Genomic DNA, 15,000 nt, shown 5'->3' with positions numbered 1-15,000 from the left:
TGAGATACTCGTTCTCCAACAACCCAGTGTCACACAAAAAAAACTGTGCTTTGATCTGCTGTATCAAAGATTCTGACAGAGGAAACCGTGCTCTAATAGTCCCCTCCCCCTCTCTGTTATTACCCAATAGGCGCCCCCTATTCTCCCAGGGGGTATTAGATAGAACACCTGTGGGGAAAACAACCTGTGGTCACCTAGGTTACCCCATAAGCTCACTGCAACAACAACAAAAAACTTTTTCAAATGTTTTTGTTGTCTGCTTGTTTTAGTCGATTACAAAAATACATTTTAGAAAAGTACAACAATGTCTAAAGATTCATTTTCAACATTGTCCTCTCCCGAGCGTGGTCACTACTTAGAAAAACATAATATTGTTGGGTTTCCCTCATGTCCCCTTTCCACGACTTGAGTGCTAGCTAGCTAACGTTACCGACCGGAACATTAAGCTAGCCAAGGCTAACAACACAAACAAAACGGACGGTACAGCTACAAGTAGTGAGTGGAGTTACAAACTGACTATACTAAAAAAAGTTAAATATGTTACATGTGATTAAATGTTTTCCACACACATAGCTAGCCTACTTGGACACCGGATCCCCACATTTCCCACTCCGAATAGCCTGAATCCGCAGGCTCTATTTCTCAACGGAGCAGCGTTGTGAACTGTAGGTCTCAACACAGCAGCTTTTCGACATGTTTTCTTATTTCTCGAGAACCAAAAAAAAAAAATGGATGACAAAGTTGTCTCTTTTACATTGAGGGTCGATGGGAACGTTTTTTTTTTTCCCCCAATTTGTGGGTGTGGTCGAGGAGAATTCCTTATCATCGAGTGAACATCAACTCGTAGTATTGGAGAACTCCCGCCCCTACTGGTTAAATAAAATACGCAAAAAATCGTTGTTGGGCCCAACAAAAACTGTAAAATAAGGAAATCAGATCGTTGGTGTTTTAATTTAGGGAATATGTTCCCAAGTGTTCCCACGCAGAAATAGAAAAGGAATATGTGATCACATCCCAATGTAATACAAGTTTTAAATTATTCTGTTTTTTTTTTATCAAAAACTGTATTTGTTTGGGATTCTTGCGGTCAATGGTTCATTTTAACATCAGAGGCAGAGACCAAGAGCCCAGAGCTCATCATCAAGTCACGCACTATGGTACTGGCACATCTAGAAATTGACGCTTGGCAGCGAGACACGTGAGACGGAGAGGAAAATCAAAAATGTAATCCTGCTTCTGATAAGATATTTAGACTCCTGAGGGATGAAACGCTGGTTCTCTTTGATAGCATTCCCAGTCTCCATTGATCTCTTGTCAGACAAATGAAACATTTACACCAGAAAAACATTGTTTAAAAAAAACCCCTCTCTCTCTGAACTAAATCTAGCTCTACCTTTCTATCTGAGGACAGCAGGAACACAGTATTGTTAGAATTTCCGTCTGACTGTCTGTACTCTGTTTCTATGTCCTCTGTTTCTATGTCCTCTGTTTCTATGTCCTTTGTTTCTATCACCTCTGTTTCTATGTCCTCTGTTTCTATCACCTCTGTTTCTATGTCCTCTGTTTCTATTACCTCTGTTTCTATGTCCTCTGTTTCTATGTCCTCTGTTTCTATGTCCTCTGTTTCTATTACCTCTGTTTCTATGTCCTCTGTTTCTATGTCCTCTGTTTCTATTACCTCTGTTTCTATGTCCTCTGTTTCTATGTCCTCTGTTTCTATTACCTCTGTTTCTATGTCCTCTGTTTCTATTACCTCTGTTTCTATGTCCTCTGTTTCTATGTCCTCTGTTTCTATGTCCTCTGTTTCTATTACCTCTGTTTCTATGTCCTCTGTTTCTATTACCTCTGTTTCTATGTCCTCTGTTTCTATTACCTCTGTTTCTATGTCCTCTGTTTCTATTACCTCTGTTTCTATGTCCTCTGTTTCTATGTCCTCTGTTTCTATGTCCTCTGTTTCTATTACCTCTGTTTCTATGTCCTCTGTTTCTATTACCTCTGTTTCTATGTCCTCTGTTTCTATGTCCTCTGTTTCTATGTCCTCTGTTTCTATTACCTCTGTTTCTATGTCCTCTGTTTCTATGTCCTCTGGTTCTATGTCCTCTGTTTCTATTACCTTCCTCTGTTTCTTCCTTCTATTAAACTGCTTACCCTCAAGGAACACTGCATTGTTAATTACTGCTAACAACACACACACACACACACACACCCAAACCCACACAAGCACGCACAGACACACACACTTAGTGATGTATTTAACAATGGAAACCAATGGAAACCTCTCCTGAAGGGTTTGTGACCGACTGCATAGTGCTGGAACACATTCTCCTTCACCAGAACAATGCACGACCACCCAGTAATCTAACTGGACATGCAGGCTTACTGAGGTTCCTTTGATGCTCCTCAAATGTTTAGTTTCACACGGACCTCTAACTCACAAATTACAGAGACACAGAGGAAGTGTTTTAGCCTGGGTCCAGTTTGTGTTGTTTAAGACAACAGTTGGCTAGAGAACACTGACTGTTCTGAAAACCCAGGCTTACGTGCCTTTTATTTAATTATAATTATTTAATTATTGTGCCCCTGAAATGTTTAGTTTCACAGTCGTCTTTACAGCGACACATCACTCAGTCCAGACCATTGACATTCAGGGTTTTTTTTCCTGGTCCCAGATGTTTTTGTGCTTTTTAGCTAACTCCTATGGTTAGTGTAACGGATGTGAAACGGCTAGCTTAGTTAGCGGTGGTGCGCGCTAAATAGCGTTTCAATCGGTGACGTCACTTGCTCTGAGACCATGAAGTAGTTGTTCCCCTTGCTCTGCAAGGGCCGCGGCTTTTGTGGAGCGATGGGTAACGATGCTTCGTGGGTGACTGTTGTCGATGTGTGCAGAAGGTCCCTGGTTCGCGCCCGGGTATGGGCGAGGGGACGGATGTAAAGTTATACTGTTACATTTAGGTTATACAGTAATAAACTTATAGAAGCCTTTTTATCATCAAATGGTTAGTTTCACAGGCCTCTGGTCCTCTAAGCCTTTAATCATCCCACATCATTGACATTCAGGGCTTGTGGCTGTGAATTCTTGTAGAAAGAAGCATTGAACCAAATCCAATGGCATTCTTATGGACCTTTTGTTTTACAGATGAGAAATGAAACAGAATAGGACATTGATCCCTCAGCGGAGAGAAAGAGAGAATGAGGGAGAGAAAGAGAATGAGAATGAGGGAGAGAAAGAGAAAGAGAATGAGGGAGAGAAAGAGAAAGAGAATGAGGGAGAGAAAGAGAAAGAGAATGAGGGAGAGAAAGAGAATGAGGGAGAGATAGAGAAAGAGAATGAGGGAGAGAAAGAGAATGAGGGAGAGAGAGAATGAGGGAGAGAAAGAGAAAGAGAATGAGGGAGAGAAAGAGAAAGAGAATGAGGGAGAGAAAGAGAATGAGGGAGAGAAAGAGAAAGAGAATGAGGGAGAGAAAGAGAATGAGGGAGAGAAAGAGAAAGAGAATGAGGGAGAGAAAGAGAATGAAGGTGAGAAAGAGAATGAGGGAGAGAAAGAGAATGAGGGAGAGAAAGAGAAAGAGGGAGAGAAAGAGAAAGAGGGAGAGAAAGAGAATGAGGGAGAGAAAGAGAAAGAGAATGAGGGAGAGAAAGAGAAAGAGAATGAGGGAGAGAAAGAGAAAGAGAATGAGGGAGAGAAAGAGAATGAGGGAGAGAAAGAGAAAGAGAATGAGGGAGAGAAAGAGAATGAGGGAGAGAAAGAGAAAGAGAATGAGGGAGAGAAAGAGAATGAGGGAGAGAAAGAGAAAGAGAATGAGGGAGAGAAAGAGAATGAGGGAGAGAAAGAGAAAGAGAATGAGGGAGAGAAAGAGAATGAAGGTGAGAAAGAGAATGAGGGAGAGAAAGAGAATGAGGGAGAGAAAGAGAATGAGGGTGAGAAAGAGAATGAGGGAGAGAAAGAGAAAGAGAATGAGGGAGAGAAAGAGAATGAGGGAGAGAAAGAGAATGAGGGTGAGAAAGAATGAGGGAGAGAAAGAGAATGAGGGAGAGAAAGAGAATGAGGGAGATCTCACACTTCATTCTCAGGCCACATCCTCCATATCTGTCTCAGTGAAGCCTGACTAATGTCCATTTAATTCATAGCACTAACAGATTATCAAAGACATTTATATGAGTGATTATGGAAAAGATTAGATTGTCAAAGTGTCGTGTGACGTGGGTCATTTTTTATTTTACCTTTATTTAACTAGGCAAGTCAGTTAAGAACAAATTCTTATTTACAATGACGGCCTACCAGAAGGTTAAAAGGCCTCCTGCGGGGACGGGGGCTGGGATAAATATAAATCTAGGACAAAACACACATCATGACAAGAGAGACAACACAACACTACATAAAGAGAGACCTAAAGACAGAAACGACAGCATGGCAGCAACACATGACAACACAGCATGGTAGCAACACAACATGGTAGCAGCACAAAACAGGGTACAAACATTATAGGGCACAGACAACAGCACAAAGGACCAGAAGGTAGAGACAACAATACATCACACAAAGCAGCCACAAGTAAGTGTCAGTAAGAGTGTCCATGATTGAGTCTTTGAATGAAGAGATTGAGATAAACCTGTCCAGTTTGAGTGTTTGTTGCAGCTCGTTCCAGTCGCTAGCTGCAGCAAACTGAAAAGAGGAGCGACCCAGGGATGTGTGTGCTTTGGGGACCTTTAACAATGTGACAATGTGACTGGCAGAACGGATGTTGTATGTATGTATGTATGTTGTATGTGGCAGATGTGGAAGATGAAGGGGGGAGTGAGGCCTTATAAATAAGCATCAACCAGTGGGTCTTGCGACGGGTATACAGAGATGACCCGTTTACAGAGTGCAGTGATGTGTCCTATAATGAACATTGGTGGCAATTCTGATGGCCGAATGGTAAAGAACCGCTCGAGAGCAACCTTACCTGCCGACCTATAAATAACATCTCTGAATCAGGGTTAGTTTGGCAGCTGGGGTGAAAGAGGAGCGATTTATTTTACCAGGCAAGTCAGTTAAGAACAAATTCTTATTTTCAATGACGGCCTAGGGTTAACTGCCTGTTCAGGGGCAGAACGACAGATTTGTACCTTGTCAGCTCAGGGATTTGAACTTTCAACCTTCCGATTACTAGTCCAATGCTCTAACCACTAGGCTACCCTGCCGCCTCTACACTCTAACCACTAGGCTACCCTGCCGATTACGAAAGAGGAAACCAAGTCTTTGATATGCGCTGAGAGAAGGACACGTCGAAGAAAGAGAAAGAGAGGAAGAAGAGGGTGGTGAGACGAGAAAAACATGCAAATTAAATAAGCCTAGAGAGAGAGAGAGAGAGAGAGAGAGAGAGAGTGAGTGAGTGAGAGAGACAGAGAGAGAGAGAGAGTGAGTGAGAGAGACAGAGAGAGAGAGAGAGAGAGAGAGAGAGAGAGAAAGAGAGAGAGAGAGAGAGAGAGAGAGAGAGAGAGAGAGATCCCGCACGCACACACACACACACACACACCCACACGCACGCTCTCTCTCTTTTTCCAAACAGCCCAAAATAATGATTTATCCTAATGAGATGATGACTCAACAGGCTTTGCTTCTGATTGAATCTGCCTGAGAAGCAGGAGACACAGCAGGAGACCCTTTGGGGAGAGAGTCTTTCTGCACTTTCCTCTCTAATAATGGAATAGATTCAACACAGTTCAAATGGGGGAGAGGGTAGACAAAGAGAATGTAGGTCCTGTGAGTGAGATTGAGAGAGAGAGGGAGGAGGAGATGGAGAGAAAGGGAGAAAGAGAGGGAGGGAGAGGGAGAGAGAGGGAGGGAGAGGGAGGGATAGGGAGGGAGGAGGAGATGGAGAGAAAGGGAGAAAGAGAGGGAGGAGATGGAGAGAGAGGGAGGGATAGGGAGGGAGGAGGAGATGGAGAGTGAAGGAGAGAGAGAGATAGGGAGGGGCGACAGAGAGGGAAGGGGGAGAGACAGAAAGAGAGAGAGGGAGGAGGAGATGGAGAGAAAGGGAGAAAGAGAGGGAGGAGATGGAGAGAGAGGGAGGGAGAGGGAGGGAGAGGGAGGGAGGAGGAGATGTAGAGTGAAGGAGAGAGAGATAGGGAGGGGCGACAGAGAGAGAAGGGGGAGAGACAGAAAGAGAGAGAGGAGGAGATGGAGAGAGAGGGAGGAGGTGGATGGAAAGGGAGAAAGAGATAGGGAGGGGTGACAGAGAGAAGGGGGGAAACAGAGAGAGAGAGAGAGAGAGAGAAGAAGATGGAGAGACAGAAGGAGAGAGAGAGAAGATGAGAGAGAGAGAAGGTTTGAGAGAAAGGGAGAAGATGGAGAGAAAGGGAGAAGATGGAGAGAGAGAGAGAGAGAGAGAGAGAGAGAGAGGGAGAAAGAGATAGGGAGGGGTGACAGAGAGAAGGGGAGAGACAGAGAGAGGAGATGGAGAGAGAGGGAGGAGATGGAGAGAGAGGGAGGAGGAGGTGGAGAGAGAGAGAAAGAGATGGAGAGAGGGAGGAGATGGAGAGAGAGGGGGAGAGAGAGAGGGAGGTGGAGGTGGAGAGAGAGAGAGAGAGTTAGGGATGGGTGAAGAAGAGAGAAGGGAGAGAGAGAGAGTTGAGGAGGAGATGGAGAGACAGAGAGAGAGAGAGAGAGAGAGAGTGGAGGAGGGCTAGAGGGAGAATGAGAGACAAGAGGAACTGCATAAATTGGTGAGACAGAAGGACTGCATAAATAGTAAACCACTTCAGTTAAGTGTGCAACATATGAAATATAGAACAGTTGGTCTGGCTAAAACTTGAATGCCCAATATTGGGAGAAGGCACTCTAAATATATCTGTCTACAAAATCAACAGCTTGTAGTTTGGTAGTCATACAGAGACATAGTAAGGGAACTAAGTTATAGGAGAGCAGAGATTGAGAGGAAAACATTGGATCTGTCGTATTTAATTATAATGGTATTATGTGTTTTTAAATCTCTTTCTACTTTTTACTATTGAGCTCTCATTACAGATTCATTCCAATGAATGAACTTACAAATGCCCCCCCCACCCCCACACCAAAAAAACTGGATTGCAATGTTGTACAGCCCCTTGTGACTGTGTTACAATTCCTCCATTTATAACTGTAAAACACAATAATGTAACCAAATAGATGCTGTTCTTATGCCCACTGGTCCTTTCAGTACGCTGAGAGAGAGGCAGGGAGGGAGGGCAATCTAACACACACACACACACACACACACAAACACTAACACACACAAACACTAACACACACACAAACACTAACACTAACACACACACACACACACACACACACACACACACACACACACACTAACACTAACACTAACACACACACTTCACTTCATCAACTCATGTATCCTCGCACCACGAGGCCACTCCACGTTACTTCTCAACCGTGAAAATAGCATCAGCCAAACGGTATAAATATTTATGGACATTAATAGTAAAAACAAAACCGGGGCAAGTATATGCAGAATGTTGCTTCTGTGGCAGTGATGATGGGTCTTGATTTATTTTTTCTCTCCGAGGAGAGGATATACTCCAAGTGAATGTCGCCACGACAACTGTCTCGGGCTCCATGACAACAGAGTTCACTCACCAAGTGAGCCAGGAAGAGGAAGTTGGCCCTGTCACCGAATCTAGCGGCGCTCTGGCAAAATAAGTGTAAAAATCGAATGAAATTTCAAATCACATGTTATTTGTCACATGCTTGGTAAACAACAGGTGTAGACTAACACATGTAAACAACAGGTGTAGACTAACACATGTAAACAACAGGTGTAGACTAACACATGTAAACAACAGGTGTAGACTAACACATGTAAACAACAGGTGTAGACTAACACATGTAAACAACAGGTGTAGACTAACACATGTAAACAACAGGTGTAGACTAACACATGTAAACAACAGGTGTAGACTAACACATGTAAACAACAGGTGTAGACTAACACATGTAAACAACAGGTGTAGACTAACAGTAACATTATTCCTTACGGGCCCTTCACCAACAATACAGAGAGAATATTTTAAAAATAAAAATACAATAATAATACAAGGAATAAATACTCAATGAGTAACGATAACTTGACTATATACACGGGGTATCAGTACTCAGGTAATAACTTGACTTTATACACGGGGTATCAGTACTCAGGTAATAACTTGACTTTATACACGGGGTATCAGTACTCAGGTAATAACTTGACTATATACACGGGGTATCAGTACTCAGGTAATAACTTGACTATTTACACGGGGTACCAGGCTATATACATGGGGTATCAGTACTGAGGTAATAACTTGACTATATACACGGGGTATCAGTACTGAGGTAATAACTTGGCTATATACACGGGGTATCAGTACTGAGGTAATAACTTGACTATTTACACGGGGTACCAGGCTATATACATGGGGTATCAGTACTGAGGTAATAACTTGACTATATACACGGGGTATGTGTGTGTGCGTGCGTGTGTGTATGTGTGTGTACATGTGTATGTGTGCGTGCGTGTGTGTATGTGTGTGTGCGTGCGTGTGTGTATGACTGGTAGTTGTGATGATGCTAGTTTGTATGGCTGGTAGTTGTGATGATGCTAGTTTGTATGGCTGGTAGTTGTGATGATGCTAGTTTGTATGGCTGGTAGTTGTGATGATGCTAGTTTGTTTGGCTGGTAGTTGTGATGATGCTAGTTTGTATGGCTGGTAGTTGTGATTATGCTAGTTTGTATGGCTGGTAGTTGTGATGATGCTAGTTTGTATGGCTGGTAGTTGTGATGATGCTAGTTTGTATGGCTGGTAGTTGTGATGATGCTAGTTTGTATGGCTGGTAGTTGTGATGATGCTAGTTTGTATGGCTGGTAGTTGTGATGATGCTAGTTTGTATGGCTGGTAGTTGTGATGATGCTAGTTTGTATGGCTGGTAGTTGTGATGATGCTAGTATGTATGGCTGGTAGTTGTGATGATGCTAGTTTGTATGGCTGGTAGTTGTGATGATGCTAGTTTGTATGGCTGGTAGTTGTGATGATGCTAGTTTGTATGGCTGGTAGTTGTGATGATGCTAGTTTGTATGGCTGGTAGTTGTGATGATGCTAGTTTGTATGGCTGGTAGTTGTGATGATGCTAGTTTGTATGGCTGGTAGTTGTGATGATGCTAGTTTGTATGGCTGGTAGTTGTGATGATGCTAGTTTGTATGGCTGGTAGTTGTGATGATGCTAGTATGTATGGCTGGTAGTTGTGATGATGCTAGTTTGTATGGCTGGTAGTTGTGATGATGCTAGTATGTATGGCTGGTAGTTGTGATGATGCTAGTTTGTTTGGCTGGTAGTTGTGATGATGCTAGTTTGTTTGGCTGGTAGTTGTGATGATGCTAGTTTGTATGGCTGGTAGTTGTGATGATGCTAGTTTGTATGGCTGGTAGTTGTGATGATGCTAGTTTGTATGGCTGGTAGTTGTGATGATGTTAGTTTGTATGGCTGGTAGTTGTGATGATGCTAGTTTGTATGGCTGGTAGTTGTGATGATGCTAGTATGTATGGCTGGTAGTTGTGATGATGCTAGTTTGTATGGCTGGTAGTTGTGATGATGCTAGTATGTATGGCTGGTAGTTGTGATGATGCTAGTTTGTTTGGCTGGTAGTTGTGATGATGCTAGTTTGTATGGCTGGTAGTTGTGATGATGCTAGTTTGTATGGCTGGTAGTTGTGATGATGCTAGTTTGTATGGCTGGTAGTTGTGATGATGCTAGTATGTATGGCTGGTAGTTGTGATGATGCTAGTTTGTATGGCTGGTAGTTGTGATGATGCTAGTTTGTATGGCTGGTAGTTGTGATGATGCTAGTTTGTATGGCTGGTAGTTGTGATGATGCTAGTTTGTATGGCTGGTAGTTGTGATGATGCTAGTTTGTATGGCTGGTAGTTGTGATGATGCTAGTTTGTATGGCTGGTAGTTGTGATGATGCTAGTTTGTATGGCTGGTAGTTGTGATGATGCTAGTTTGTATGGCTGGTAGTTGTGATGATGCTAGTTTGTATGGCTGGTAGTTGTGATGATGCTAGTTTGTATGGCTGGTAGTTGTGATGATGCTAGTATGTATGGCTGGTAGTTGTGATGATGCTAGTTTGTTTGGCTGGTAGTTGTGATGATGCTAGTTTGTTTGGAATGTAGTTGTGATGATGCTAGTTTGTATGGCTGGTAGTTGTGATGATGCTAGTTTGTATGGCTGGTAGTTGTGATGATGCTAGTTTGTATGGCTGGTAGTTGTGATGATGCTAGTTTGTATGGCTGGTAGTTGTGATGATGCTAGTTTGTATGGCTGGTAGTAGTGATGATGCTAGTATGTATGGCTGGTAGTTGTGATGATGCTAGTTTGTATGGCTGGTAGTTGTGATGATGCTAGTTTGTATGACTGGTAGTTGTGATGATGCTAGTTTGTGTGGCTGGTAGTTGTGATGATGCTAGTTTGTATGGCTGGTAGTTGTGATGATGCTAGTATGTATGGCTGGTAGTTGTGATGATGCTAGTTTGTTTGGCTGGTAGTTGTGATGATGCTAGTTTGTATGGCTGGTAGTTGTGATGATGCTAGTTTGTATGGCTGGTAGTTGTGATGATGCTAGTTTGTATGGCTGGTAGTTGTGATGATGCTAGTATGTATGGCTGGTAGTTGTGATGATGCTAGTTTGTATGGCTGGTAGTTGTGATGATGCTAGTTTGTATGGCTGGTAGTTGTGATGATGCTAGTTTGTATGGCTGGTAGTTGTGATGATGCTAGTTTGTATGGCTGGTAGTTGTGATGATGCTAGTTTGTATGGCTGGTAGTTGTGATGATGCTAGTTTGTTTGGCTGGTAGTTGTGATGATGCTAGTTTGTATGGCTGGTAGTTGTGATGATGCTAGTTTGTATGGCTGGTAGTTGTGATGATGCTAGTTTGTATGGCTGGTAGTTGTGATGATGCTAGTTTGTATGGCTGGTAGTTGTGATGATGCTAGTTTGTATGGCTGGTAGTTGTGATGATGCTAGTTTGTATGGCTGGTAGTTGTGATGATGCTAGTATGTATGGCTGGTAGTTGTGATGATGCTAGTTTGTTTGGCTGGTAGTTGTGATGATGCTAGTATGTATGGCTGGTAGTTGTGATGATGCTAGTTTGTTTGGCTGGTAGTTGTGATGATGCTAGTTTGTATGGCTGGTAGTTGTGATGATGCTAGTTTGTATGGCTGGTAGTTGTGATGATGCTAGTTTGTATGGCTGGTAGTTGTGATGATGCTAGTATGTATGGCTGGTAGTTGTGATGATGCTAGTTTGTATGGCTGGTAGTTGTGATGATGCTAGTTTGTATGGCTGGTAGTTGTGATGATGCTAGTTTGTATGGCTGGTAGTTGTGATGATGCTAGTTTGTATGGCTGGTAGTTGTGATGATGCTAGTTTGTATGGCTGGTAGTTGTGATGATGCTAGTTTGTATGGCTGGTAGTTGTGATGATGCTAGTTTGTATGGCTGGTAGTTGTGATGATGCTATTTTGTATGGCTGGTAGTTGTGATGATGCTAGTTTGTATGGCTGGTAGTTGTGATGATGCTAGTTTGTTTGGCTGGTAGTTGTGATGATGCTAGTTTGTATGGCTGGTAGTTGTGATGATGCTAGTTTGTATGGCTGGTAGTTGTGATGATGCTAGTTTGTATGGCTGGTAGTTGTGATGATGCTAGTATGTATGGCTGGTAGTTGTGATGATGCTAGTTTGTATGGCTGGTAGTTGTGATGATGCTAGTTTGTATGGCTGGTAGTTGTGATGATGCTAGTTTGTATGGCTGGTAGTTGAGATGATGCTAGTTTGTATGGCTGGTAGTTGTGATGATGCTAGTTTGTATGGCTGGTAGTTGTGATGATGCTAGTTTGTATGGCTGGTAGTTGTGATGATGCTAGTTTGTATGGCTGGTAGTTGTGATGATGCTAGTTTGTATGGCTGGTAGTTGTGATGATGCTAGTTTGTATGGCTGGTAGTTGTGATGATGCTAGTTTGTATGGCTGGTAGTTGTGATGATGCTAGTTTGTTTGGCTGGTAGTTGTGATGATGCTAGTTTGTATGGCTGGTAGTTGTGATGATGCTAGTTTGTATGGCTGGTAGTTGTGATGATGCTAGTTTGTATGGCTGGTAGTTGTGATGATGCTAGTTTGTATGACTGGTAGTTGTGATGATGCTAGTTTGTATGGCTGGTAGTTGTGATGATGCTAGTTTGTTTGGCTGGTAGTTGTGATGATGCTAGTTTGTTTGGCTGGTAGTTGTGATGATGCTAGTTTGTATGGCTGGTAGTTGTGATGATGCTAGTTTGTATGGCTGGTAGTTGTGATGATGCTAGTTTGTATGGCTGGTAGTTGTGATGATGCTAGTTTGTATGGCTGGTAGTTGTGATGATGCTAGTTTGTATGGCTGGTAGTTGTGATGATGCTAGTTTGTATGGCTGGTAGTTGTGATGATGCTAGTTTGTATGACTGGTAGTTGTGATGATGCTAGTTTGTATGGCTGGTAGTTGTGATGATGCTAGTTTGTTTGGCTGGTAGTTGTGATGATGCTAGTTTGTTTGGTTGGTAGTTGTGATGATGCTAGTTTGTATGGCTGGTAGTTGTGATGATGCTAGTTTGTATGGCTGGTAGTTGTGATGATGCTAGTTTGTTTGGCTGGTAGTTGTGATGATGCTAGTTTGTTTGGCTGGTAGTTGTGATGATGCTAGTTTGTATGGCTGGTAGTTGTGATGATGCTAGTTTGTATGGCTGGTAGTTGTGATGATGCTAGTTTGTATGGCTGGTAGTTGTGATGATGGTAGTTTGTTTTGCTGGTATGTTGTGTTTTATTATGATGGTATAATCTTTGTTTTCATTTAACTTGAAACTTCAACTTCTTATCTGGAAGCTGCTGAGTAGTCTTGGTGATTACCCAGTGCATGAATTATAAGATATATACATTTATTCTGAACAAAAAACATATTCTGTGGAGGCTTTCAGTGTGCAGGAGATGTAAGGGATTACTAGAATTTCACATTCCACAGCCATGTCTGTCAAAACTCCTTAACATTGTCTTTTATAAGGTGTGGGAGATTTACTACTGTTCGGTTTTCAGAATATGTGTAGGGGAACATATGAAGAACCTCTTTACACAGACAGAAACACACACACTCAGACACACACACACACACACACACACGCACGCACGCTCGCTCGCACACACACACACACACACACACACACACACACACACACACACACACACACACACACACACACACACACAGCTCAGTCGGGGTTCCGGGGTGAGCCTGTCAGTCCTGAAGTTCTGTAAACACAGACATGATTTCTCCTTGCTTTGACATCTCCTCAGGGAGAGCACAGGGAGATGGGGCTGAGTATTCGTTTGACTGTTTTAGCTCTGCAGCGGGCGGATGAGAGAGAAAGACAGGTAACACAAAGGTAAAGCCGAGGCGTGTGTCGAGAAGAAGATGAGAGTTATTACCTGTGTGTGTGTGTGTGTGTGTGTCTGTCTGTCGATGTGTGTGTTATCAGTGTGTGTGTAACAGCAGGATCTTAGGATTAAGATGCTGAGCAGGAGAGGAGAGAGAGAGGAGAGAGAGAGAGGAGAGAAATAGGAGTGAGAGAAGAGAGAGAGAGAGAGAAAGAGGAGAGAAAGAGGAGAGATAGAGAAGAGAGGAGAGAGGAGAGAGAGAGAGAGAGAGAGAGAGAGAGAGAGAGAGAGTGAGAGAGAGAGAGAGAAGAGAGTGAGAAGAGAGAGAGAGGAGAGAAAGAGGAGAGGTCTGGAGAGAATGGCTTTCAAGGTAACACGGATTTCACTCCCAAACTCTCAAAGCGTCACTCCCCACACGTCGCCCAGAGCCACACGCCCTCTGTCTGCTGGGGGATTATTGGAAAATGTCCTGTCTGTGTGAAGATGGAGAAAGTTGTAAATCCACCGTAACGAGGGAAGTTTTGGTTTTGAATCAACATAATTCAGGGTTTCCTTTGTTGATGCTCAATCTTCTCTTCCATACACATCATATTCTCCCCAGAGCCAGCCACCCAGAGCCAGCCACCCAGCACCCAGAGCCAGCCACTCAGAGCCAGCCACCCAGAGCCAGCCACTCAGAGCCAGCCACTCAGAGCCAGCCACCCAGAGCCAGCCACCCAGAGCCAGCCACTCAGAGCAAGCCACCCAGAGCCAGCCACCCAGAGCCAGCCACTCAGAGCCAGCCACCCAGAGCCACCCAGCCCAACTGCCCGCTGACAGAGTAGTAGCACTGGGGATTCTATTTCTATTCTTTAGAAGTTTGATTTGACATTTTGCCTCCTTTGGTCCCATCTCCAAGACCACCACATAGATTAATGCTCAGGATCACTTTCATTTAATGCTTAAAGTGTGTGTTTGCCAGTGAAACTATATGGAGAAGACATGGTGCTTTGTCCAGAGTGTATGTGATACAATTAGTCCAGGCTATGACCACTACTCCTGTCTGGTAGAAGACTGTGACCACTACTCCTGTCTGGTAGAAGACTGTGACCGCTACTCCTGTCTGGTAGAAGACTGTGACCTCTACTCCTGTCTGATAGAAGACTGTGACCTCTACTCCTGTCTGGTAGAAGACTGTGACCGCTACTCCTGTCTGGTAGAAGACTGTGACCTCTACTCCTGTCTGATAGAAGACTGTGACCTCTACTCCTGTCTGATAGAAGACTGTGACCTCTACTATGACCTCTACTCCTGTCTGGTAAAAGACTGTGACCTCTACTCCTGTCTGATAGAAGACTGTGACCTCTACTATGACCTCTACTACTGTCTGTAGCAATGGTCATCGAAATTGTTAAAAGGTTTTAAAAACAATTCTGATAAATTGAACATTTGGACAATGGATAAAGACAAACGTTTTGATTTTCTCTAATTAATCAGATATTGACCAAATTACAACAATGCATGTAGTCCAGTGATTTTGGTGCAAA

The 15,000-nt window shown here is 43.2% G+C and overlaps 1 protein-coding gene across 1 annotated transcript in view; it reads left to right on the top strand.

Annotated features, from left to right (window-relative positions):
• LOC118936884 (glutamic acid-rich protein-like) overlaps positions 1–14,290 on the top strand; it is a gene marked incomplete at its 5' end in the record, with an annotated part of 17,064 nt that extends 2,774 nt beyond the window's left edge. Inside the window, one exon of the mRNA XM_036934496.1 lies at positions 14,076–14,290. Coding sequence (XP_036790391.1) covers positions 14,076–14,290 — 215 coding nt within the window. The remainder of the gene's footprint in view (positions 1–14,075) is intronic.
• Between the last annotated feature and the right edge of the window lie 710 nt (positions 14,291–15,000).

The sequence above is a fragment of the Oncorhynchus mykiss genome, chromosome 2, assembly GCF_013265735.2.
Source record: "Oncorhynchus mykiss isolate Arlee chromosome 2, USDA_OmykA_1.1, whole genome shotgun sequence".
NCBI classification, from domain to species: Eukaryota; Metazoa; Chordata; class Actinopteri; order Salmoniformes; family Salmonidae; genus Oncorhynchus; species Oncorhynchus mykiss.
The sequence above is the reverse complement of the archived record's forward strand: the minus strand, read 5'-3'. Positions and strand labels throughout refer to the sequence as shown.